Source organism: Eumetopias jubatus, unplaced genomic scaffold, assembly GCF_037043125.1.
Source record: "Eumetopias jubatus isolate StellerSeaLion01/CBP00866 unplaced genomic scaffold, mEumJub1_p1.0 scaffold_4, whole genome shotgun sequence".
NCBI lineage: Eukaryota > Metazoa > Chordata > Mammalia > Carnivora > Otariidae > Eumetopias > Eumetopias jubatus.
In genome coordinates this window covers 138,160,914-138,185,694 of record NW_028274810.1, presented here as the reverse complement: position 1 = coordinate 138,185,694, position 24,781 = coordinate 138,160,914, and the positions used below count along the sequence as shown (strand labels likewise).

Here is a 24,781-nt window from a genome sequence, read left to right as displayed (position 1 = left end):
CTCTTTTTTTAATTTAAATTCAGTTAGCCAACATATAGTACATCATTAGTTTCAGATGTAGAGTTCAGTAAGTTATTCATCAATTGCATATATAAAACCCAGTGCTCATCATATCACATGCCCTTCTGAAGGCCCATCACCCAATTACAACCCCCACCTGTCCTCCAGCAACCCTGTTTGTTTCCTATACTTAAGAGTCTCTCATGGTTTTTCTCCCTCTCTGATGACTTCCCTTCCAGTTTACCCCCCATCCCCTATGATCCTCTGTGCTGTTTCTTATAGTCCACATGAGTAAAACCATATGATGACTGTCTTTCTTTGGTTGATTTATTCCCCTCAGTATAATACCCTCCAGTTCCATTCACGTCAATGTAAATGGTTAAGTATTCATCCTTTCTGATGGCTGAGTAATATTCCGTTGCATATATACCACATCTTCTTTATCCATTCATCTGTCGATGGACATCTGAGCTCTTTCCACAGTTTGGCTATTGTGAACATTGCTGCTATAAACACTGGGGTGCAGGTGCCCCTTCGGATCATTACACTTGTAGTAGTGCAATTGCTGAGTATTGGATAGCTTTTTAACTTCTTGAGGAACCTCCATACTGTTTTCCAGAGTGGCTGTACCAGCTTGCAGTCCCACCAATTCTGTAGTAGAGTTCCCCTTTCTCTGCATCCTTGCAAACATTTGTTGTTTCCTGACTTGTTAATTTTAGCCATTCTAACTGGTATGAGGTGATGTCTCATTGTGGTTTTGATTTGTATTTCTCTGATGCCAAGAGATATGGAGATTTTTTCATGTGTCTGTTGGGCATTTGGATGTCTTTGAAGAAATGTCTGTTCATGTCTTCTGCCCATTTCTTGACTGGATTATTTGTTTTTTGGGTGTTGAGTTTTTAAGTTCTTTATATACCTTGGATACTAGCCCTTTATCTGATATGTCATTTGCATATATCTTCTCCCATTCCATAGGTTGCCTTTCAGTTTTGTTGATTGTTCCCTTTGCTGTGCAGAAGCTTTTTATCTTAATGAAGTCCCAACAGTTCATTTTTGCTTTTGTTTCCCTTGCCTTTGGAGACATGTCTAGCAACAAGTTGCTGTGCCCGAGGTCAAAGAGGTTGCTGCCTGTGTTTTCCTCTAAAATTTTGATGGATTCCTGTCTCACATTGAGGTCTTTCATTCATTCTGAGTTTATCCTTGTGTATGGTGTAAGAAAATGGCCCAGTTTCATTCTTCTACATGTGGCTGTCCAATCTTCCCAGCACCATTTATTGAAAAGACTGTCCTTTTTCCATTGGATATTCTTTCCCTCTTTGTTGAAGATTGGCTGACCATAGAGTTGAGGGTGCATTTCTGGGTTCTCTATTCTGTTCCATTGATCTATGTGTCTGTTTTTGTGCCCAGTACCATACTGTCTGGAGGATTACAGCTTTGTAATATAGCTTGAAGTCTGTCATTGTGATGCCACCAGCTTTGGCTTTCTTCTTCAAGATTCCTCTGGCTATCTGGGTTTTTTTTTCTGGTTCATACAAATTTTAGGATTATTTGTTCCAGCTCTGTGAAAAATATCAATGGTATTTTGACAGGGATTGCACTGAATGTGTAGACTGCTCTGGGTAGCATAGATATTTTAACAATATTTACTCCTCCCATCTAAGAGCATGGAATGTTTTTCCATTTCTTGGTGTCTTCCTCAATATCTTTCATAAGTGTTCTGTAGTCTTTAGAGTACAGATCTTTCACTGCTTTGGTTAGGTTTATTCCTAGGTATCTTATGGGTTTTAGTATAGCTGTCAATGGGATCGATTCCTTAATTTCTCTTTCTTCTGTCTCATTGCGTATAGAAATGCAACTGATTTCTGTGCATTGATTTTATATCCTGCCACTTTGCTGAATTCCTGCATGAGTTCTAACAATTTTGGGGTGGAGTCTTTGGGGTTTTCCACATAAAGTATCATGTCATTTGTGAAGAGTGAGAGTTTGACTTCTTCTCTGTCAATCTGAATGTCTTTTATTTCTTTTTGTTGCCTGATTGCTGAAGCTAGGACTTCTAGTATTATGTTGAACAGTGGTGAAAGTGGGCATCCCTGTCGTATTCCTGACCTTAGGGAAGAAGCTCTGTTTTTCCCCATTGAGAATGATATTCACTGTGGGCTTTTCTTATATGGCTTTTATGATACTGAGGTATGTTCCCTCTATCCCCACACTTTAGACAGTTTTAATCAAGAAAGGATGCTGCACTTTGCAAAATGCTTTTTCTGCATCAATTGAGAGGATTATATGGTTCTTGTCCTTTCTTTTATTAATGTGATGTCTCACGTTGATTGATTTGTGAATGTTGAACCACCCTTGCAGCTCTGGAATAAATCTCATTTGTTCATGGTGAATAATCCTTCTTATATACTGTTGGATCCTACTAGTATCTTCGTGAGAATGTTGGCATCCATGTTCATCAGGGATACTGGTCTGTAATTCTCCTTTTTGGTGGAGGCTTTGTCTGGTTTGGGGATCAAGGTAATGCTGGTCTCATAGAACGAGTTTGGAAGTTTTCCTTCCATTTCTATTTTTTGAAACAGCTTCAGAAGAATAGGTATTATTTCTTCTTTAAATGTTTGGTAGAATTCCCCTGGGAAGCCATCCAGCCCTGAAGTCTTTGTTGGGAGATTTTTGATTACTGCTTCACTTTTCTTGCCGGTTATGAGTATATTCAGGTTTTCTATATCTTCCTGTTTCAGTTTTGGTAGTTTATAAGTTTCTAGGACTACATCCATTTCTTCCAGATTGCCTAATTTGTTGGCATACAATTACTCATAATATGTTCTTAAAATTGTTTGTATTTCTTTGGTGTTGGTCGTGATCTCTCCTCTTTCATTCATGATTTTATTAATTTGGGTCCTGTGTCTTTTCCTTTTGATAAGTCTGGCTAGGGGTTTATCAATCTTGTTCATTCTTTCAAAGAACCAGCTTCTAGTTTCATTGATCTTTTCTACTGTGCTATTTCATTGATTTATGCTCTATCTTTGTTATTTCTCTTCTCATGCTTGGTTTAGGCTTTATTTGCTGTTCTTTCTCCAGCTCCTTTAGGTGTAAGGTCAACTTGTGTATTTGAGACTTTTCTAATTTTTTGAGAAAGGTTTGTATTGCTATGTGCTTACCTCTTAGGGCTGCCTTTGCCACATCCCAAAGGTTTTCAACTGTTGTATTTTCATTTTCATTTGTTTCCATGATTTTTTTAATTCTTCTTTAATTTCCTGGTTGGCCCATTCATTCTTTAGTAGGATGCTCTTTAACCTCCAAGTATCTGAGTTGCTTCTAAATTTCCTCTTATGATTGAGTTCAAGTTTCAAAGCACTGTAGGCTGAAAATATGCAAGGGATAATCCCAATCTTTTGGTACTAGTTGAGACCTGATTTGTGACCCAGTATGTGATCTATTCTGGAGAATGTTCCATGTTCACTTGAGAAGAATGTGTATTCTTTTGCTTTAGGATGGAATGCTCTGTATATATCTGTGAAGTCCATCTGATCCAGTGGGTCATTCAAAGCCCTTGTTTCCTTGTTGATCTTCTGCTTATATGATCTGTCCATTGCTATGAGTAGGGTGTTGAAGTCCCCTTCTATTATTGCATTATTATCAATGTGTTTCTTTAATTTTGTTATTAATTGGTTTATATAATTGGCTGTTCCCATGTTAGGAGCATAAATATTTATAACTGTTAGATCTTCTTGTTGGATAGACCCTTAAAGAATGATATACTGTCCCTCTTCATCTCTTACCACAGTCTTTGGTTTAAAATATAATTTGTCTGATATAAGGATTGCTACCTTAGCCTTCTTTTGAGGTCCATTAGCATGATAAATGGTTCTCCTCCCCTTCACTTCCAATCTGTAGGTGTCTGGTTCTAAAATGAGTCTCTTGTAGACAGCATATGGATGGGTCTTGTTTTTTTATCCAAGCAGATACCCCGTGTCTTTTGATTGAGCATTTAGCCCATTTACGTTCAAAGTAATTTTTGAAACATATGAATTTAGTGTCATTGTATTATATGTTAAGTCCCTGTTTCTGTATATTGTCTCTGTTTCTCTCTGGTTTCTCTCTGGTCTATGTTACTTTTGGGTTCTCTTTTCGCTTACAGGATCCCCTTTAATATTTCCTGCAGGGCTAGTTTAGTGATCACAAATTCTTCTCGGTTTTTTTTTTTTGTTTTTTTTTTTTGTCCTGGAAACTCTTTATCTCTCCTTCCATTCTGATTGACAGTCTTGCTCAACAAAGTATTCTTGGCTGCATGTTTTTCTCTATTAGTACCCTGAATATATCATGCCAGCCCTTTCTGACCTGAAATTTGCAAGCCCTTTATCTCTGAAATTTGCAAGCCTATTATATGTTGCGGTGTTCATCTACGTTTATTGATTTTTATGGGGGGTTCTCTTTACCTCCTGGACTTGAATTCCTGTTTCCTTCCCCAGATCAGGGAAGTTCTCAGCTATGATTTGCTCAAATATACCTTCTGGCCCCTCTCTTTCTTCTTCCTCTGGGACTCCAAGAATTCTAATATTGTTTTGCTTTATGGTGTCTCCAGTTTCTCAAAGCCTCCCCTCATGGTCCAATAGTTGTTTTTTTCTCTTTTCTTCAGCTTCCTTCCCTTCCATCATCTTGTCTTCTATATCAATGGCTCTCTCTTCTGCCTCATTTACCCTACCTATTAGAGCATCCATTTTAGACTGCATCTCAGTTAAAGCATTTTTAATTTTGGCCTGATTAAATTGAAGGGACCAGATGAAATGAGGGTCCCCTACTTTTCCTCCATCTTCCCTCCCTATGCACCCATCCTATTTTGTCCTCTCTCTTCTTTGGGACTCCATGAAAAAGAATGGCCAGAGGGAAATTAGGTAGCCTGGAGTCTTTCTACCTTATGCGGTTGATCGTTATGAGATACAAATGCTACCACCCTCCAAGCCCAGGCATCTGAGTGGTTAGGCCTCCAAGATTCAGAAAAAAGTGGAGAACCATCACAATTCTCTATGAGTAGCAGTGTTCTGGCGTTGGACCAAAATACCAGAAATATTTTAATTAATAGGGACAATGATAAATAAAATAGGAAGTGAGATAAGAGGTCATTGCCTTAGAAAACAAGGCTTTTCTTCTCATTTTTACAACTCTCTTGAATGACCCACAAAAGAAAGTGCATGCAAATAATATTTTAAGTTCCAGGATGTGCTTTTGCTTTTCCAAGAAGGAGTGCCCACAGATAAATCTAAGAGGGAGGTCATTAAATTGAACAGAAGATATTCAGAATAGGCGGCTTCACCCCATGTAAAGCAATTGTAAGCCTTTCTTTGTGTTTTAAAACTTTTTAGATAAATAGTCAGATTCAATTAAGCTCTGTAACTTCAAGAGCTCGTGCTTCTAAGGAGAGAGGCAGTAGGGACTACAGATGTGGGATTCCTGGTCTGCTAACAGACCTCTGGGAGGGCAGAGAGAATTGGGCTATTGTGCTTCAATCAGCAGCATCACTACACGTCACCGTCAATTTAACCATGGAGCTTTAGAGTTAGGATGTGGACAAATGACTGAAATAGTACTTGAGAAAGGAGCAAACACATTTAGAATGAAAGAATTAAGGGTTTAGGTGGAAAGATTACTACAGAAAAATATCTTAAAACAGACTTAAGGTTTGAAGATTGACAAGAGGAGACACAGTAAAAGTTGCCGTAGCTAATCCCATAGTTGGTTAAGAGCATAGGTCATGGAGCCAAACTACCTGGAATTGCATGCTGGCCCCACCACTTGGCCACCAAGTAATCCTGGGCAAGTTACTTCCTTTCTCTGTGCCTCAACTTCCTAATTTCACATGTGGGAAAAATTATAATACTATACCTCACAATGGCTTTTGAAAGTATTCAATAGATTAATACATGTAAAGTGCTTCCAAATGGCCTGATAGTTGGTAAAAGGGTTCAACATTTAACTATTACTATAACCCAGAACTACCCCCAAGGAATAATTAATATTTATTTAACATTTACTATGTTAGAGAACTTACGCAAAGTAATTTATGTGAATCATCTTTACTCTTAACAATCACCTTATAATAACGATACCCTAGGTATCATTATTACCTCGATTTGACTGGTGATGAAAGTGAGGCACAGAGAAGTTAAGAAACTTGCCCAAGGTCACACAGCAATGAAGTGGTGCTTTCAAGATTCAAATTCAGGCAGTCTGGCTTTAGGTAGAGCACACTTCATCACCGTGTAACTGTCTGTCTGACATAGAAAACAGTGGACACAAACAATGCATTTACTATTTATTTCAGTGGGTTTAGACTTCTCAACAACAGGGACTGTAGTGGATTCATCACTGCCTCCCAGTACCTAGCAGACTACCTTGTGCATATTTGATTAGATAACTGGCAAACTGGCTGCCTGTCCTTTGTTAATGGCAGGTGCTTAGTTCTGTGACTCACGACTGTATCCTAAAATCCCATGACAGAACTCACTGCCATCTCTTATGGAGCAGTCCTCCAGACACTGCTTACAGTTCCATGACCTCTCACTGTGTCCCCTGCCCCCAATAAAGGGACAGTCACCACTGGTCACCTTGTTCATTCACCCTCCCTTTTGCCATCCTCTTTCTTGCACCTGCACTCCATGGTCACTGGTACAAGGAGGATCACATAGAACTTTACTAAAAACAATACCAGAGGACAGAAGAGGAATGAAAAGGAGAGGCAGGCCAGGAATGAGTTCCTTTGAGTCCTTTTGTCTTTCCTGATCTAAGGACTGCCTCACCATGTCTCTTTTCTGGTATTCAAGTCTCAGAAGTCTCCCACTACAGAATGGGAAATAGGCTTTTGAAAAAAGCAGGCCACCGGGAAGTCAGAAAAAATTATTAGGACTTTTATTTCTAACATAATAAGAAAGCTAATAATAAATTCATATAAGGCTTGACTTTGGAGCCCTCATTCAGTATATCAAACAGCCGTGTATCATTCATCTCCTAAAGAAAGAGAAAAAGCTCCACAGAGCTAATACAACTGAAGGTGCTGCCTTCACGTGATTGTCCTCTCTCAGAACGTTGTGATACGTTGCAGCTGAGGTGTGTTTGGAAAGTTTGGTTTTATCTAGTCTTAACTAAATTAACCTTTGCAGTCAGGATAAATGCCTTAAAAAATACTAAATAACCTTACTTGTATTTTATTAATATTTCAGCACAAATGAATAAGAAAATGGCAATTCTAAAATTCCTATTCCTGGTGTCATATTCTAGAAATAAAAACAAAGACGAGCTAAGTAGACAGAACAAGAATCACTGAAAATTTTGGAAATACGTAAATGTCTACTTAAAATTCAAATTTCCTGGGGTGTCTGGGTGGCACAGTCAAACATCCAACTCTTGGTTTTGGTTCAGGTCATGACCTCAGGGTCATGAGATGCAGCCCCACATCAGGCTCCACGCTCAGTACGGAGTCTGCCTGAGATTCTCTCTTCCTCTCCCTCTGCCCCTCCCATTCATTCTCTCTCTCTCTCTCTCTCTAAAATAAATAAATAAATCTTAAAAAATAAATAAATAAAATTAATTTATATTTCCTTTCACTATTCTTAACAATGAATTCTGTTCTAAGTGAATATGGTAGCTTGAGATATTAGGTATTATCAATGTAATTCATGTCCCTAAATTTAAAATAAAGAAATACAAACTACTATGCAATTGGATAATTTAGAAAATAGGTAAGTTATACAATTTGCCACTAATTGTCCAAGAGTTGTCTATTATCTTAACATATTTTGGTCATGTTAAGTATGGGTGGGCCTCAACATTCTGAGAGTCTAGAACAACCTGTACTTTTGTAACTTACACATTAACATTCTTAAACTACTTTGTATATGGCAGATTTGGACATTTTTACATCAACTTACCAAAAAATATTCAAGCATTATGATTCTTCCTGTCTGCCAGTAGATTGGTTTTGACAGTTTTACCTACCTAATATTTGATTATTTGAAAGTTTTGTTGCAGCCATTCTGAAACTATATTCCTTTGAACATATAGGGTCCCCTGAGGAATGCCTCTGGGAGAGGGGATCAGGGAGAGGGCCTTGGCAGCACCCCTCTCCAGTTCTCCTCTAACCCTTCCCTTTGCATCTAGATTACATATCAAGCATCTACCTAATAATTTGCTTGGAAATAGGGTTCCATTGCTAAGAAATATTTAGACTTCCATCAGTTCATTTGTTCAAAAATATTAAACCTTCACTATATTAACATTTTAAAGTTATATTCAACTTATTCAATAATTCACTTATTCAGTAAATATTAAAACTACTGCTTATTATAGTTCTGTTATTATTTAAAAACCTAGTAAAATTGAAAAACAAAGAGAAGACTGGTGATTTAGTAATAAGGATAAAATTCTCATGTCTTATATCTATGCACTTGAGATAAGGTGGATGCAAGGTCTGCTGGTTAAAGCAAATCTTTAGCTATAATAAATATCTACTGGATTTTAATCTAGTCAATATATATTAACAGTGAAGACAAGAACAGTGTTAAAATGTTTTACAAAATCTTGGGACTATCTCTAAAGGTTTGGAAGTGAAATATAGAGTTTTAAAATATTTATCCATTCTCTGGGAATGGAAACCTCTAATAATCTTTGGGTCTAGTATTATGATTCAACTCATTCAGCTTTCATGATCCTAATGAGTTAAGCTAGACATGTAACTAAATTTTAAAATACATTATCTTTCAAAAATATTACCAACAATTCCACAGAAATATACAGTAAGCTTACCTATTTGATACCAGTGAGTTTGATGGCTTCCTTGTATATATTCCTGTTTCAAGATATTCACATCTTACTTGCATTTTACTGATATTTCAGCTACTGATTTTCTTTAGATACAGCTTGATACTTATGTTAATTTGCACGCTCTTTTACTAGTTCAATACAAACTTAGGAACTACATGCCAATGAAGACCCGTAATCTGTAATGCAGTCATATAGCATATATATACAAGTAACACTTATTACATTGATTTTACTCTATATTCTCCAATACTTCCTGCCAAATAGGTATATGCTCAAATACGTTATTGATTACATTATTAGCTACCAGTAGCGTTATGTCTGGCTTTATATGTTTTACACCATTTTCACTGTTAAAGATTACCTTTTCATATGTTTGAAGGAAGAAATCAGATTATTTGGATAGGCATCTAAGACCAAACAAGTCTGAAAACCTCTCACTCCTAATATTTCTGTGTAAGAATTAGAGAAAAGTATTTAAGCACAAAGTCTCAAAATATAAAGAAAAGATAATCCATGGAGTGCTTCATTCTTTAGAAACCTCTTTGATAAGGGAGGGGCATATCTTTTGTACACTTTGTAAAGATATTTAAACACTAAGAAGCCCTCCCTCCCTCAGACCATGGGGCCAGAACCAAAGAAGGTTTGGAACTTCCAAACTTCACAGCAAATGATAATCTTGTATTGGAACAAAAGGCAAGAATGACTCAGAATGTAATTAGGGTTGTGCATCTAAGGAAATGGTATTAAAAAAAAGAAAAGAAGACAAGGTCCAGGAAAAGGATGCTAATGTTTCCACACAGAGACAAGGCCATGGCAGAATGAAAACAAAACCTCCTTAATTAGCAAATGATAGCATAGGGGCTGATCAACCTCTGCACATTGTGGCTGAACACCCACTTGTTGCTCCTCCCCTCTCATCATCTACACAAATGAGAATACTCGTAATGTTTCTATCTAAAGCAAATGATAGAAGGAGGAAAGGTTTCTAAATAGATTGAATGTAAGAGGCTGTGCTGAAGCCCCACTTCTATGAAAACAGAATGACTCTGATGTTTTGTCAACATTCCTGCTGATGCCACAACCAACAGGTTGAGACATGAACATAAAGCAAAGGACCCTGGCGCCCAGACGTGGTAAACCCAGAGGCTGATGATCTGTACTGTTATTCAGGTGCTTTTTCTTTTCTAACATGTATTTGCTTTTGGAATATTTCTCTGTCCACATAATGATGGGCAGGGGAAAGAAAAGACATGAAATTTCCCTGCCTGTACTCCTCTAAAATGTCACCTCACAGCATGTCCCCGATACCAAGCCAAGAAATGGCTTACTCAGGCTCTTAGCCAACTGGCATGAACCTGAAGATTACTTGACCTCCTGGAGGGCGGTCTTTTTCCCACACAACAAACCTCACAATTTACCTTGCAATGGTCCCAATATTAATACCATATTCCTTTTGTGATATAGAATAGGGATCAGAAAACTTTTTCTGTAAAGGGCTGGATATTAAAGTTTAGGACCTGTGGGCCATTTGATCTCTGTTGCAACCCCTCAATTCTGCCTTTATAGGAAGAAAGCAACTATAGACACTACATAAACAAATGGGTGTGACTCTGTTCAATAAAACTTTATTTACAAACGCACAGACAATACATTAAGGAATGGACGTGGTTGTATTTCAATAAAACTTTATTTACAAACACAGGTGGCTGGAAGGATTTAGCTCAAGGGCCATATTTGCTGATCCTTGATATAGAGAAAGAAACTCAGAAGATTAAAATTTCTCCTATTGCATAGTTAGATAGGTAACACACGGAATATAGTTGAGTCTCATTTTCATATGTATATTTAATTATAGTCCAAATCTACTCACGGAATTCATTCACTTCTCTATTCATTAAAAAAGAAAAAAGTATTCCTTTTAACTATGTTCCAGGTATTGTCCCAGAAAAGTAGATCTGCTATCAAAAATAACAAATAAAATAATAAATAAAAACTAGTGAAGAAGACAGGCACAATCTCTACCTCATAGAGTGCAGGGTCTGGGAGAATACATTTTGCGAATATTTACCGAGGTTTTACTAAGTGTTGTGCATTCTTCTAGGAGTAAGATATACTACAGGGAACAAGACAGACAATGACCTCTTATGGCATTTATTCTCAGTAGATGGAGAAAAAATAAATAATGTGACAAACAATAAGCAATAAAAGGTCACATGGTGGTAAATGCCACAAAGAAATAATACAGTATTATATGACAAAATGTCATTTAGCAGAACGCAGGAAGGTGGAAGGTAATAGTACTCAGACAAGACTTTCCAGAAAGATGTCTTCTGAGCAAAGACCTGAATGAAAAGAAAGAGCCATCTATACCAAGCTCTGGAGGAAGAATTTTCCTAGATAAGTAAACAGCACATAAAGCCCCTGCGACAGAAATAAGCTGGTCTGTTGTAGAAATAACAAAAAGGCTAATGTCATTTTAGTAACTGGAATAGGGGAAGGTGATAAATCTAGAGAGGAGTGGGGGGACAGATCTTCTAGGGCCTCATGGTAAGGAATGTGGATTTTAGTCTTACATAATGAAAAACTGTAGGAAAATTTTAAGGAAAAGAATGATACATTCTTAGTTTAGATTACATTGAACAAATAATTACATATGAGATGAGTGCTACTTAAAAAGAGCTTAATGTGAAATGGCACAGTCAGGGGTAAAGAAGGGCTGCAATCACCCATAGCAAAGGGCCTACTTGCCCTGATCTGCCAATGTAGACCGTTTGGGAAGAGGCTTGCTCCTTCTTAAAGAGAAATCCAAAAGAGTGTTATAGCTCCAACTGCCCAACTTCTAGGGCCCAGAAAGGTTATTCTGCTGTTTGATTCTAAAATATAACAAGCAAAAAATAACACCTAACTATTCATTGACAAGTTAATACAGGGGTATTAACTAAAGAGTTCCTATTTGGCTTGAAAACCAAGGGTTAATCTCAAATGAACTTGGTAGGGACATTTCTACAACTGGATTTAAAAGGCAATTATTCCTTTCACCTTTCTTGGCAACTGCCATATTTTTCTACCTCTGTGTATAAATCATATATGCATATTTTCTTCTAGTGACAAATTTTTAAAAACACTTATCAATTGTCTGCTCTTTTCACACATTCAGGAAGCCTTCTCATCCCAATATGTGCAAATAAAACATAGAACATCCTCTCTGCTTTATTTTGCATGATCACCATCCCCCAAAACAATGCACGGATAAGAAATCATTTCCAGTTACTTATATTCACACATATGCACATATTATATGTAAATATGTGTCATTATGACTTGCAGTAAATTGTTACCTACTGGCCTGGAAGTATAAAATTATTTTTCCTCCCAAAGGAACATCTAGCTGACCCTCAAGTAATCTAGCACAAAAGATTCAAGCAAAGTTTAGCATCTAAAAGCAGTTACAAGGTCTCCTAATTTTCATTATTTTATCCCAGCACCACACAGTTGAGCACCTGATGTCTTTTATTGTTATATTATGATGATAACAGAGATATTGTTCAAACACTCAATAAACATTTCAGATACATATGGATAAAGAAACATTCACTACACTCGAGGGGACTCATAGTCTGAGTAGAAAAACAGGTCTCAAAACAAATAATGAAAATGACAATAACCACATAACATGGAAGTGCAGTGCGAACATGATACATGCAACTTTACTGTAACACTGGAGAGCTCAACCTGGGAGGGAAAGTGGAATGCAGGTATATTTCCTAGAGAAACTGACAACAAAGCTGACTCTTAAAGAATAATTAAATGGACAAGATAGAGTGAATGCAGAAGTTTGAGATCCTAGATCACTGGCTAAGTACAATTTGGATAATTAACAACCACCTACTTTAGACCCAATATCGTTTTGATTAATATCAGGACAAAAGTAATTATAGGATGTAGTACTTACCTAAATGATAACACACAATCTATTTAGGGAGGTAAATTGTATATCCAAAACAAACTGTTAATAGTACATGGTAAAGTATAGACTGTAACATGTAGACAATGCATCTATTTGTTCATTCAACAGATATTTATTGTCTATCTGCTATGGACTATATACTGCTTAAGGCTCTGGGCATATGGCAACAGACAAACACACAAGGTCACTGGTCTCATGGAGGTCACACTCTAGTGGATATTAATATAGGTTAATATCTGTATACATGAATTGTAAAAAGATAATCATAATTCTCTGAAACAAAGAATATAAGTAAAGGATGTTGTTAGTCAAAAAATGCTGTCAATAGAAACATTTAGCCAAGTGTTTCAAGTAAAAATTTTTCATCCTTTAGAATATTCTGGATGGCAATTCAGAACACATTTTCTACTAATAATTAGCAGCTCATCAATTTTAGCTAGCATAAAATATTTACAGTAGATAGACCTTTGTTGTCTGCTACAAGGCACATTTTTTGACTCTATACTTTCAACAACAACAAAAAGATATCATTTGGCAAAGGTAAAAGACTTTCTAAGCATTGCCTCAAATTCTAGAATTTATATGATTAAATCTGGGTATTTAAATATACATATTTTTGAATTTCTGGGATACAGAGAAAGAAAATATTAACTCAAGAAGCACCGGATGTAAAGTAGACATTAAACACTAGACATTTCTCTGTTATAGAAAGGTAGAAAGGAATCACAAGAAAGTGGCAAAGACACAAAAGCCATTTGTATTTCTTGTTATTACCCCAAGACCTGGTCCCTCTCAGGTATTGGGTTTGATTTACTAATAATTCTGAAAAGAACTATATGATTGAAGAGAGTCAAATGTAGACATACAGCCCAGGTGTTCTACCTAATTAAATGGTGATTTTTGAGCATATTATTAATATTGCTCTTCCCCATCTGATAAGTGAGAATAATGCTATCAACCTAACTCACAATTGGTGTTAACTGACAGGTTACTATGCAAAGTTGATCTCCTTGAATGAAATCCATCATATCAAAAGACAAGTTCCATAATAATTTCAACACTTACGGTGGCCAACACATCATCTGTTCCTTTGCACACCTTACTTCTCATCTTATTTAGTTGCAAGACCAGAAAAGTTGAGAAATGAGATTCGAGAGTGTTAAGTCTCATAAGGTGACTTTTAGTGAAGTCAGTGTCTTGTGAAGATTATTTGTAAAAGAATCCAGTTTACCAAACTTCATGGAAGGTATCAGATTAACATAAACTATCATCTAGCAGCATCTAGCATTGATAACACACATCCTGCATCAAAAACTTTCCTGATAGTGATGCCATGAGCTGCATAATAATCACCATGCTTTGATTAATTATTTTGCTGAATGGATGAATTAATTGCATTTACACTGATAGCCTCAGTTTCTGCATTGCATTGCTTTTTATCCTAACACAACTATTCGGAATTAAAATAGAAGTAGTACAATTTGCAGCAGTAAGCATACCAAATAGTTACAGTAAAAAGATTTCCATTTGAATTATCAAAATAAATACATTACAAGAAATTTAGAACCTAAAGTAAAAAAAAAAACAAACCTCTAATTAAAGGAAACTTGGGAGAGCTTTTTAGTAAGTTCTTTGCTGAAAGAATCTATTTCTTTTCTTGATCCTCCTACCAATCGCATTAACAATGACAAAAGATATGCAAATTTAAACAGACAATAGTCAAGCCAAACTGCTCTGACTCAGACCAACAGGGACATTTTCAGCATATAATCAGCTAGAATCACGTTAGCAAGGGTCAATGTAACCAAAGAACATTTGCATAGTTATGCTTGGCTATAATCTGAAAACTATGCCATAATCATTGACCAAGAACAATGTAAACAAAAATCAAATTTATCTCACACAATAAATTAACATATGAAACATGTGTATGACATAAGCCAAAAAGAATCATGTATTTACCCTATCACTGCTGAATAATTGCACAGCAACAAAAAAATATGCATTACTATGCTTGAGTCACCATTTTAACTATATGTTTTAAGTAAACAAAATATTACATTTTTGGTAGAATAGCTCATTCAGGACAATTTGGGACTAAATTTCCCTCCCCAGCCCCTTCAAAGAACTCAGACTGATTTACGATTGAAATCTCATTAAAAACTGTATGGATGGTATATTGAGAAGAGTAAAAAACTGTTTAACCAAATTAATTTGTTTACCGTGAAAATAAATTTTGCCAAAGAAAAAAAACAGATATCCTATTATAAACTGCTGCTATAATTAGTGCCTGAAATTTAAATTATAATTATCAAACGGCTTCAGGATTCCGTTTGCTTTCTATTCTTTTGCCCCTATTGATCTTTTTCACCTGTAGTCTACAATAGCAAGATTAACTACAATTCCAGGTTTAGAAACTCTGAATCTACGGAGTTTCAGTTAACTTGTCAAATAAAATATCAGTGATCTTAGTTCAGTCCCTAGCGGACAAAAGTAGAATAACTGTTACTTGGCATGATTGAGCAGGCAGTGAGGGAAGTGAGCGTGACAACACAGGGGAAAAAAAAAATAGAGCATTTGTCCTCTCCTTATCTTCTTGAAGGGTTTGCTCTGTTAACAGACTAACTTAAAGGAGACTGGACCGACTACGTTCCTACCTATATGCACCAAATGAATTTTTAGCAAAGATATGTGGGAGAGAAGAATTTTCACAAATGTGACATTGCCACTCTTCCACAGACGTAGTTGAATACACTTATCTGTTGTTTACCTGTTACTCAACTAAACAGACAGCAAAGAAAGAAGGAACTGCAGAAAGTGTGTTCATATTCTAATAGACATTTTCAACAAAAACTTTTAAATGATTTATAGAGAAAAACTGAATAAAATGCTCATTTTGAATTGTATAAATGGGGATTAACTGCATACTCGACATTAACATTCATCTCGATACTTAGACTCCCACATGGCACTGTTGGTAACTACAATGTCCTGAAAAAGGAGGTATTTCAGGAAGATAGCAAAGCCCATGTTTTGCCCAGCTCAAATCTGCAGGTGCATGTCTTTGGCAACAGCAACCACCAGCTCAATCTCTCCTTCCACACTGGGCAAACAACCTCTTCCTGAAAAGTTCACATTAAAATTTACCTTCCTGATTTTTTTTTTTCTCAAGGACAGAAAAAATATGACAGAAATCTGTCCTCCACTATTCTGCTACTTGCTAAAATTAAGTTGCTTTTATATACATATACAATTTCTCCAATCAAATATCATACTTTATATATACTCCCATTTCATATTAACTGTACTAGAGGTTGAAAAATAAGTATTTGGTGATGATTTCTCACCCTAGCTGCAGAAAATTTCCTGGTGTAAAATCTATCTGATACTAAATCAGTATTGCCATTATTTTCTTTTTTCACCAATGGTCTCAAGACATATGCGCTTTTCTAAGTTGGGCTTTGACAGTCAGAAAAATCAAGCTCAATTTTAAGTAAGAGGAAACCAAAAATGTCATAAAATGTGCCATTGCTAGGCACATAAATGGGTTGCCACCACACCTTCAGAGGCTTGCACAAGCCTGAAAACCTTGGCTCACCCATGAAGTCACATAGAGAGAACAGGCTTGGATTTGCAAACACTGCCCCCAGGAGCAAAAGGTAAACACACAAATGCCCCCCTAAGGAACTCTAAGTCAGCTGCAGTGCAAGCATGGAAAAGGCTCTGCAATTAGAAACTGAAAGCAATCACTTACTTTTTGCAGCCACTGAGTATAATTTTCCATCACATGCTCCAGATGTTGAAGTTTCTGGGAAGAGAAATCCGGTTCCACGTGTGGAGCATCTCTCTGCAGAGCATTTGTGTTGTACTGGTCTGTCGTACTCTCACGACAGTTCCCGTCGTGTTCTGGAAGAATGAAAGTGTAGGCACACTGCCCATGTTGAATCCGGTTATATCTTCTCCCACCGTTTTCTGGACCTCGGCGCTGGTTGCTGCACCCTATGTGAGTCAGAATGGCAGCGAGGAAAGCAAAGGAAAGGAAAACTGTCATTGTACTGCCAGCAATCTCTTTCCGTGCCTCTCGCAAAACTTGCTCCTTTCTTCTGACCTTTAAACTAGTTTTTATTTTAGGTAAAACTGCTTGTTTGTTTGACTTTTTCCCCCTCAAAGAAAGCTTTTGAAGAAGAATCACAGAAAACTAGCCATTTGTTAGCTTTGTTCTAAAATGTTATTTTTTTTTTTATTTCACTGTAATGGTAGTTTCCTTAGTTAAAACTTGAGATATTTATTGCATAGTAGCTGAGATTTATTGTTTCCTCTCTGTGTAACCGTTCAGCGTGGAGCCTGCCTGAGTCAGCTGCGTGTACATATTCTAGACCCTTTCCCCTACCCTATCTGCAGCAGATCTGCTATTTTCTCCCAGACCTCAGTGAGTTTTATTAAGGTTGCACATCCAAGCCAAGCTGGAAGCAGGCAGCCTTTCACAAGATGACTTGACAGGAATGCATGAGTGTGCCCCTATGCTAAGGATTGCTGAAGGCTTGGAGCAGCGGATCGTCTTACAAATTGGCTAGATGCGCATGACCTCGATCATGTATGGCCCTCCCGCCCCTTCCGCAGACAATTGCCTCCAGCCTTTAGCAGATTCAGGGCAAATCAATAGAGCAGTCCACCTTAATACACTCTTGCTGTGCATGCTGACCTACTAAAACCTAGCAAACTAGCAGTATGTTTTTAAAGTTACTATTTAATTGGGGAACTCTAAGAAGAAATTGGCATGGTGTCCAGTAAAATAATTTTTGATAGTGAATGATAAATCTGTATAAATATTAATTTTTTAAAAAATTATTCTTGACTCTGGGAAAAAGATATTAAAAACCATTTTTAGAGATGGTTTTCTCTCACTCATGGTATTCACTTAGACTTTAAGGAGTTGGAGAAAATTGTCAGGGAGGGTCAAATTAGCAAAAAAAAATTTCACAACTTGTCACTCAAAGGAATATAGACAGCATGTGCATATTAAGCAGAATAAGCTAAGTACTTTCTGAGATAAGGATTTTAAATGAAACTGGTCCCCTGATCAGAATATAGCTCTCTGTGCTCTATGTATATAAATTGAGCAAGTTTCTTACAAAAACAGTGTGGTTACAATTTAAGACAGTGGCCAGAGAATTATTAATTCCTGTGGTACATCCTAATCATGGATTTCACAAGGACCTCTTTCGTGTTGCTGTGGCTATCTTTAACCCTGCTAAGGAAGTTCCCCATAAAGTCTCCTGGGGCTGCACAAGAACATTATCTGAGAATAAACATACATCAGGTGTGTCAATGGGCCAGCAAAGAGCTGTACGGGAGAAATCACTCCTTCTATTAAATAAGAAACAAAAATTATCGGAAGGTAATTTCTCACATGTAGGGTGAAAACATTTGAACAAAAGGTTCAGTAAAACATAAAGAATAGGTGATAATTATAGAATTAAGGTTATGGCACTGAGATCTTTACTAAGTATGTGCAGAAAACATGAATTATGAGCAGAGGCTTTCATCAAGAACTGGGAGGGATTTTCAGGAATAGAGCTTCTCAACTGCAGTCATGATATAAAAACAGAAGTCACAGATGTTGACTCTTGTGTCCTCGGGGTACAGGTCAGTGGGTAAACGGCAATAAGGTTGGAGATTGGTGTGTAGGGAAATGTTAGAGGAAAGGGCAAAACAAATTCCAGAAAAAAATGTGATTTCCTTGGGACAAAAAAATTGTTCCGAAATTTATCAGTCTTTTCCATACCAAATAACAAATTTCTGATCTGACAGAAATTGAAGCAAATAATACCAAACATAGCAATAAAGTACTTGAATTGTCTCTGCAGCTTCCTCCTGTTGGCTGACTTGTCACTCATGTGCAATAAAAAAAAAAAAAGGCATTTAATAAGGGTTTAATATTTTCCAGGTCTGTGCACGTACTCCTTGCACATGATCTCATTTAATTATTCCAATGAACCTGAAACATGGATAATATGTTTAATCCCATTTTATTGATGGGAAAACTGAGACACAGAAAGGCGAAGTGGTCACAATTCACATAGCTAGCTAGGAATGGTGCCAATGTGTAAACTCTGGCCAACTGATTCCAAGCCTGTCCTTCTAACCTCCAAGCCAGCCAAAAGGCTTCCAAAAGGGCTCCAGCTGCACTGATTCACAGTCCTAGAGCAGACTAAGTAATGGTATTGAGAAGTAAAACAACTGATTAAAAGCCAGTTTATACCACCCAAGTGATTTAATCTGTCCTCTGTACCCAAGAAACAAACAGGAGTGACAGGTAACCCATGCAATAGAGTTTTTAAAGGCCTACAAAAGGATGAAGTAAACTGGCAAAGCACAGATTGTCTAAGAACATTTTCCAACATTGCTTGCTTTGAAAATTATTCCTGGAAAGAAGAGAGTACAAAACCAACCCCTTAAGTGATTCGTTAAAAACTAAATATAGCTGAAAATCAGCAGAAGACACAAAAGTAGTGAGGTTTCTATTAAAGTGTTTCTGTGTTTTATAACAGCCAAAATTTAAAAATCTGTTCCTCCGTGTGGGGTGTGTGTGTGTTTGTGTGTGTGTGTGAATCTACATGTGCTTGTTCATATATTTTTCCAATCTGAACAAATGAAATGAAGGAATTCACAATTTCCTGAGGGAAAAGCAGACAACTAAGAAAGGAAGCCTGAAATACAAGTACTAAAAAAAGGGGGAGGGGACAGAAAGACAGTAAAAGGAACTGATTTCTTTTCCAGAAAAATAAAGAAACAAAAAAACATGACACTGAAAGTACTAATGTCAATCTGGAAAAAAAAAAAGTCTCAAGATGAATTTTAAGCAGCTGGAAAACACAGGGACATGTACAATGAACTCATATGTTTTAGGACTTCAGCTGAGAAGACACTGGGTGCATTTGAGGCTCCTCGTGACATGCTAAAGAGCATAAGCTTCCAAGGACCTGAACCTAACCAACAGCAATACGGTGGGTCGTTGTTGCTGACTATTCAGAAATGTTGCAGGTTAGGAGACTTCAGAATTTAGGAAGGAATTTGAAACACAGGCCATATTTAAAAAAAAAAATTGCTCTGCCACACCTCCAAAAAGGTAAAAAAAAAAAATTCAAAAGAACTAAATAATTGTATTCAGTTGAATACTCAGGCAGCTTGATCTTGAAAGCTATCTTTGTATTATTTATTTATTTATTTTTGCATTACTAGAGCTCTGGAATAGGGAGGTTTATGCTTTAAGTGTCTGATCTCTTATCTACAATAATCCTAGTAAACATTAGCCTCATCCAGAAATTTCCAGTGAGACAGGGAACACCATTTATATGGGAACCTGATGGCCCTAAATCTCTCCTAACAACAAGTCTTTGTTACTTCTTTTGTGAAGTTTTCTTAATTTCTCCAGGCCCAAAAAGTGACTCTCTCTGATGTGTTTCAATAACCTTCTTTTCATATCTCCATAATGGTACTTCTCACACTGCTTTTCTAATTATTTCTTTTTTGGTCTATCTCCCCCTCTAGCTGTGAGCTCATAAAGTAATCTGCTCTTTCATCACTGATTTCCCAGCACTTACTATGCTATGCACTTTGGTTGAAGGAATGAGAGAACAAATGAATGAGTGAATTGAGCTAATTGAATTACTAAGTATCTGACCACTATATAACTGGCCACATCTGTTGCATTTTGTCGGGTGAGTCTGCCTAGAATCGGGGTGAAACAAAATTTATTCTAAAGAATGAGTTAGATAGAAGAACATGGTACAATAATAATGCATAACATTTTCTAACCCAAAACAAATTAATTTCCTCATTTAACATTTACAGCACCCCATAATTGTATATCATTTCTGTTTTGCAGATGAGAAAAACTGTGGCACACAGAGGTGAATTACCCAAGATCGATGATCTCTTATGTAGCAGAGCAGGAATTTGATCCTCAATCCATCTAAATCTGGGGCCCACATTCCTAACCCACTGAGCTATAATGCCTCCAGCAATACCTCAGTATTAGGAAATAGGGAGAAAACATTTCTTAAATTTAGGGGACAGGAACAACACGGCATCTATAACTAAGATGGGTTTTCTCCTCCTCTTAGCCATGGCCTTCATGGATTCATGTTATGATCTTTTATAACAGGGCTAATGTTAAGCAAAGATGCACCAGTATGGTTTTCCCATCTACTAACAAACATCTAACCTGATTGTTCAGGTTATACTTAGAATGAATTCTTTATGTTTAGTCCTGTGCCATATCACCTGTTATATATATTGCTCTAAAATAACATTAAATAATATAAAATAGAGTTTATTCCTCAAAAACACCATCAAGTACTCCTCTAGTATTCACATAGATCCCCTATAATGACAAAAGGGACAAGAAAGCATTCTCCTCCCTTGTATACTGAACACAATGTCATTCAGCACATATTCTGTAGATATATTCTTGAAACACATTCTATATTTTAAGGGCACCATATTTGATGGCTCTGCTCTGGCAATTTCAGGGTTCAAGAATATCAGTAGGGCTATGGCAGTGGTAGCTATGTCTAAAAGGAAGCACTTGGCTATAATCCCTGCAAGCAGAGCCAAGACCCCTTCACTCAACTATGTAGGCATCAAAGGTATCCACACAGATGGAAATAACCACACAGTGCTAAAACAGAAAAACAAGAAGATGGAGGATATCACCTGGCGACTGACGGCACTTCGTGAGTACATGGGAAATATCCATTGGTAACTCTCAAATGAATTGGAAAGACTACAAAGAGGTAGACACTGCAGTGGGCGGGGTGAGGAAGACACTGCAGTGAGTAGAGAAATGTACACAGGTGAAGAACATAAAAATTATTATGTAAATAGTCCCCTGCCTTCTGATGAGAGAAATTTCTGGTAATTGGTGGATGTCTTGCTATCTAAGTCAGTTTTTAATTGTAGCTATCTATAAGTTGGAAAGGGCTCAGACAGAATTAATTTGTTCCACATAAGAAAGTAGATAAGGGACTCAAGGGAAGATCTGGAAATGGAAGATGAGCTAGAGAGATTTGGAGAAGAGTTAGAAGAGAAAGGAAACTTGTGGCTGTGTGGCTGAGAGAAACTCCGGAAGATATAGTGAGTACAGAGGTCTGCAGTGAAATGGTGTTTCCTGTGAGATAAGATCCCTCTTTTTCAGCAAAACACATGCTTATGGGCAAGTGACTTCTTTAGCATGAATGAGAAGAATCATTGGTCCTTGCTCCATATATGGAGCTAACATCTGAGTTATACTATTAATGTGAACACAATATATATTTCATTTTGCTATTTCACACTAGGTTAGAGCCTCCCCAGCGCTGGGACTGCATCTGTCTTATTGATCATTCTATCCCCTTTTTCTGGCACAGAAGAAGCAACTAATAAATATTTGTGATCCAGCCGACTGTCTGTCTGACTCATTCACTTTAATTCCCAATGATGAGATCTGAAGACATAGAATCATCCCCCTCCCTTGCAGGTTCTCTTGCCTAGGTTCCAAGACCTCACTTTCTGGAGAGTCATATAGGAGATCAGGATCCATATATTTCAAAGCAAATCCCAGAAATCTCAGTGGAATAGTACCCAACAGTCCCAGTCACCCAGGGACATAGTTGTAGAACCATTCAAGAAACATTATAGAAATACCCTCCAGTGTGAGGTTACTTGTTAATTCTACAACAGAGATAACTTCTACAAGTACCCAAGTCATAAAAGAAAACAAACAGCTGGAGATTGTAACAAGTAGAAATACAGATGCCAACATTCCCCTCATACCAGAATGGAGAAAGATTTCCAGTGGAGACCCAGTGAGATGAGATTTTATCATGGGAAAAAGCATATAAACCCACTTTGCATTTATTAACTGTCTCCTTTCTCCTCTTTTTCCCTATAGAAGTCTTGATTCCTACATGAGAGAAAAATGCAAAGGTCTCTCTGTCTAAGCTTTATAACTTCAGAAAGAACATGTATTTTACATCTTCTCAGAAACTCAGAAAGAACATGAATGGAAAGGAATGGCTAGAATCATCATGTGATGAATCATGTACCCAATGGCACATGGATGGTGACTAATCCTTGTAGCCAAAGCTGATAAATGACCTCCATTGAGCAGTGACTAGAAGATACAGGACCTTCTGTGATTCTTTTTGTGATTAGAGAGTTGTGACCACCTCTGCTCATCAGACGTTGGATGAACTGTTCAGTAGTGGTTAAGGTGGGGGGCAAATTGCTTTCTCTTTGTTTTTGCTTATTTCTTGTTTATGCTTTTAAACAAAATTGAATTACACAGGGTAAGATATTTAATTATTCTAAGATTAGTTTCCTTATCCCTAAAATGTGGATGATAATACAGTATCACTTTTATAAGTGGGGGTGCGAAGATTAAATATAATAATGGATATAAGGTACTGAACACAATATCTAGAGCATATCAAGTACTCTGAATGTTAGTTCTTATTTCTAAATTTAAGCTCTCTTCCTTGCGCTCAAAAATGATCCTACTTTTAAACCTATTTTTTGAGTTTTATGACTGCCTTGACCTAACTCCATTCCCTATCATTTCATCCTCTCAATTGTTTAAAATCACTTCTGAACCTCTTAAAAATCACATTTAAGTGACTAATATGGGACAGTGACCACATTCACAATGATAGTTCACATAAACAGCTTTGGTTTCCTTGAGGGCAGGATGAATGTTTTCTTCCTCAGGGCTTGCATCCTCAGCACTTGGAACAGTGAGTGGCTGACACATACAAGGTGTTCAATAAATATTTGTTGAATGAATGAAAGAAGTTGGAAACAATTTAGTAAGAATATTCTATTCCACAGAGACATCTAGTAGGGCAGACCAACATATAAACGTAGTGTGATATGAATTTTATTCCCTAGGAACCATGGGAGAAATGTGGATGCCATTTATGGCTTCATCACTGTGACTTGTTATCAGACTCATTTCCGGCCAATTCAACTAGATAACCTTATTTTCAAGAGCTTCTTTTATGACTAGACTTGTGGCATATATCACCCCATTCTGTTTCCTAGGATGAGGAGATAAAGTGGCAAGTGTTTGCCTCTGATAAAATGAAAAAGAATTGAAACACTCTACTATTAATCTTATAAGAAATATACAGCTGGGCACGACTCGTACATTAGCAAAGGAAATCTTATTTTATCTATTTTTTCTCCAATAATTTTGCTTCCACTTAGGCTCTAATCAGATTAGGAATTTGGCAGTTAAATTAGAAAATAAATTCCATTGGTATAAAAACTTGTGAAAATATAATGGCTTAACCAGGCTCTTAGTTCACAAGTTGACAGGCAAAGACCAGTCCTTTCAATGTTAACCTTAAATGAAGTACCTATTAAATCTGAAAAGCTTATATATTTTTTTTCATTGAACTTGTACCTGGTTCTTTCTTCTTTATCCTCCTCTTATAGTTAGTACAAATCCTTAAAAGGGAGAATTGTGGCAAATAAAGAAAGGCTAGAAGACCAGCATAAATGACTGAAAAAAATCAGAAAAGATTGTGATAACCATTTCATTCTATATAGTTAAATTTTATTTTTCTTGTGATTCAGATGGATCATGTTCAACTCCAGAGGCATAAAACAGCCTGTATATTTTACAAAATGTTTCCCAAATTTGTATCACATTCACCCTCAGTGTATGTATCAAAACTGCACACATGCCCCTTGTACTACTGTTTACCTACTAATTTCCTTAACTCAAATTTTAAGCTTTCTTTGTATCTGAGATTTACCTTAAGTAAGAATATCTGGAAAACCAATCACATGTGCTTTTTCCTAATGTATATTACGATGAACACAGAATATTAAATAGAATATCTGTCCACAAACCACCCACTACATATTTCATGTCCTCAGTGGAATGTGTAGCACACTTTGGGAAACATGACTTAGTGTTATCTACAGTAGGGTACTTTCTCTTTGCAAAATGAA

The 24,781-nt window shown here is 36.8% G+C and overlaps 1 protein-coding gene across 2 annotated transcripts in view; it reads right to left on the bottom strand.

Annotated features, from left to right (window-relative positions):
- The window catches only part of ANGPT1 (angiopoietin 1), a 241,237-nt gene extending 224,299 nt beyond the window's left edge, over positions 1-16,938 (bottom strand). For both annotated transcript variants that reach the window (XM_088023101.1, XM_028110588.2), the window contains exon 1: positions 16,536-16,938. In XM_088023101.1, the coding sequence (XP_087879227.1) occupies positions 16,536-16,832 (297 nt within the window). In that variant the 5' untranslated portion in view covers positions 16,833-16,938. The remainder of the gene's footprint in view (positions 1-16,535) is intronic.
- Between the last annotated feature and the right edge of the window lie 7,843 nt (positions 16,939-24,781).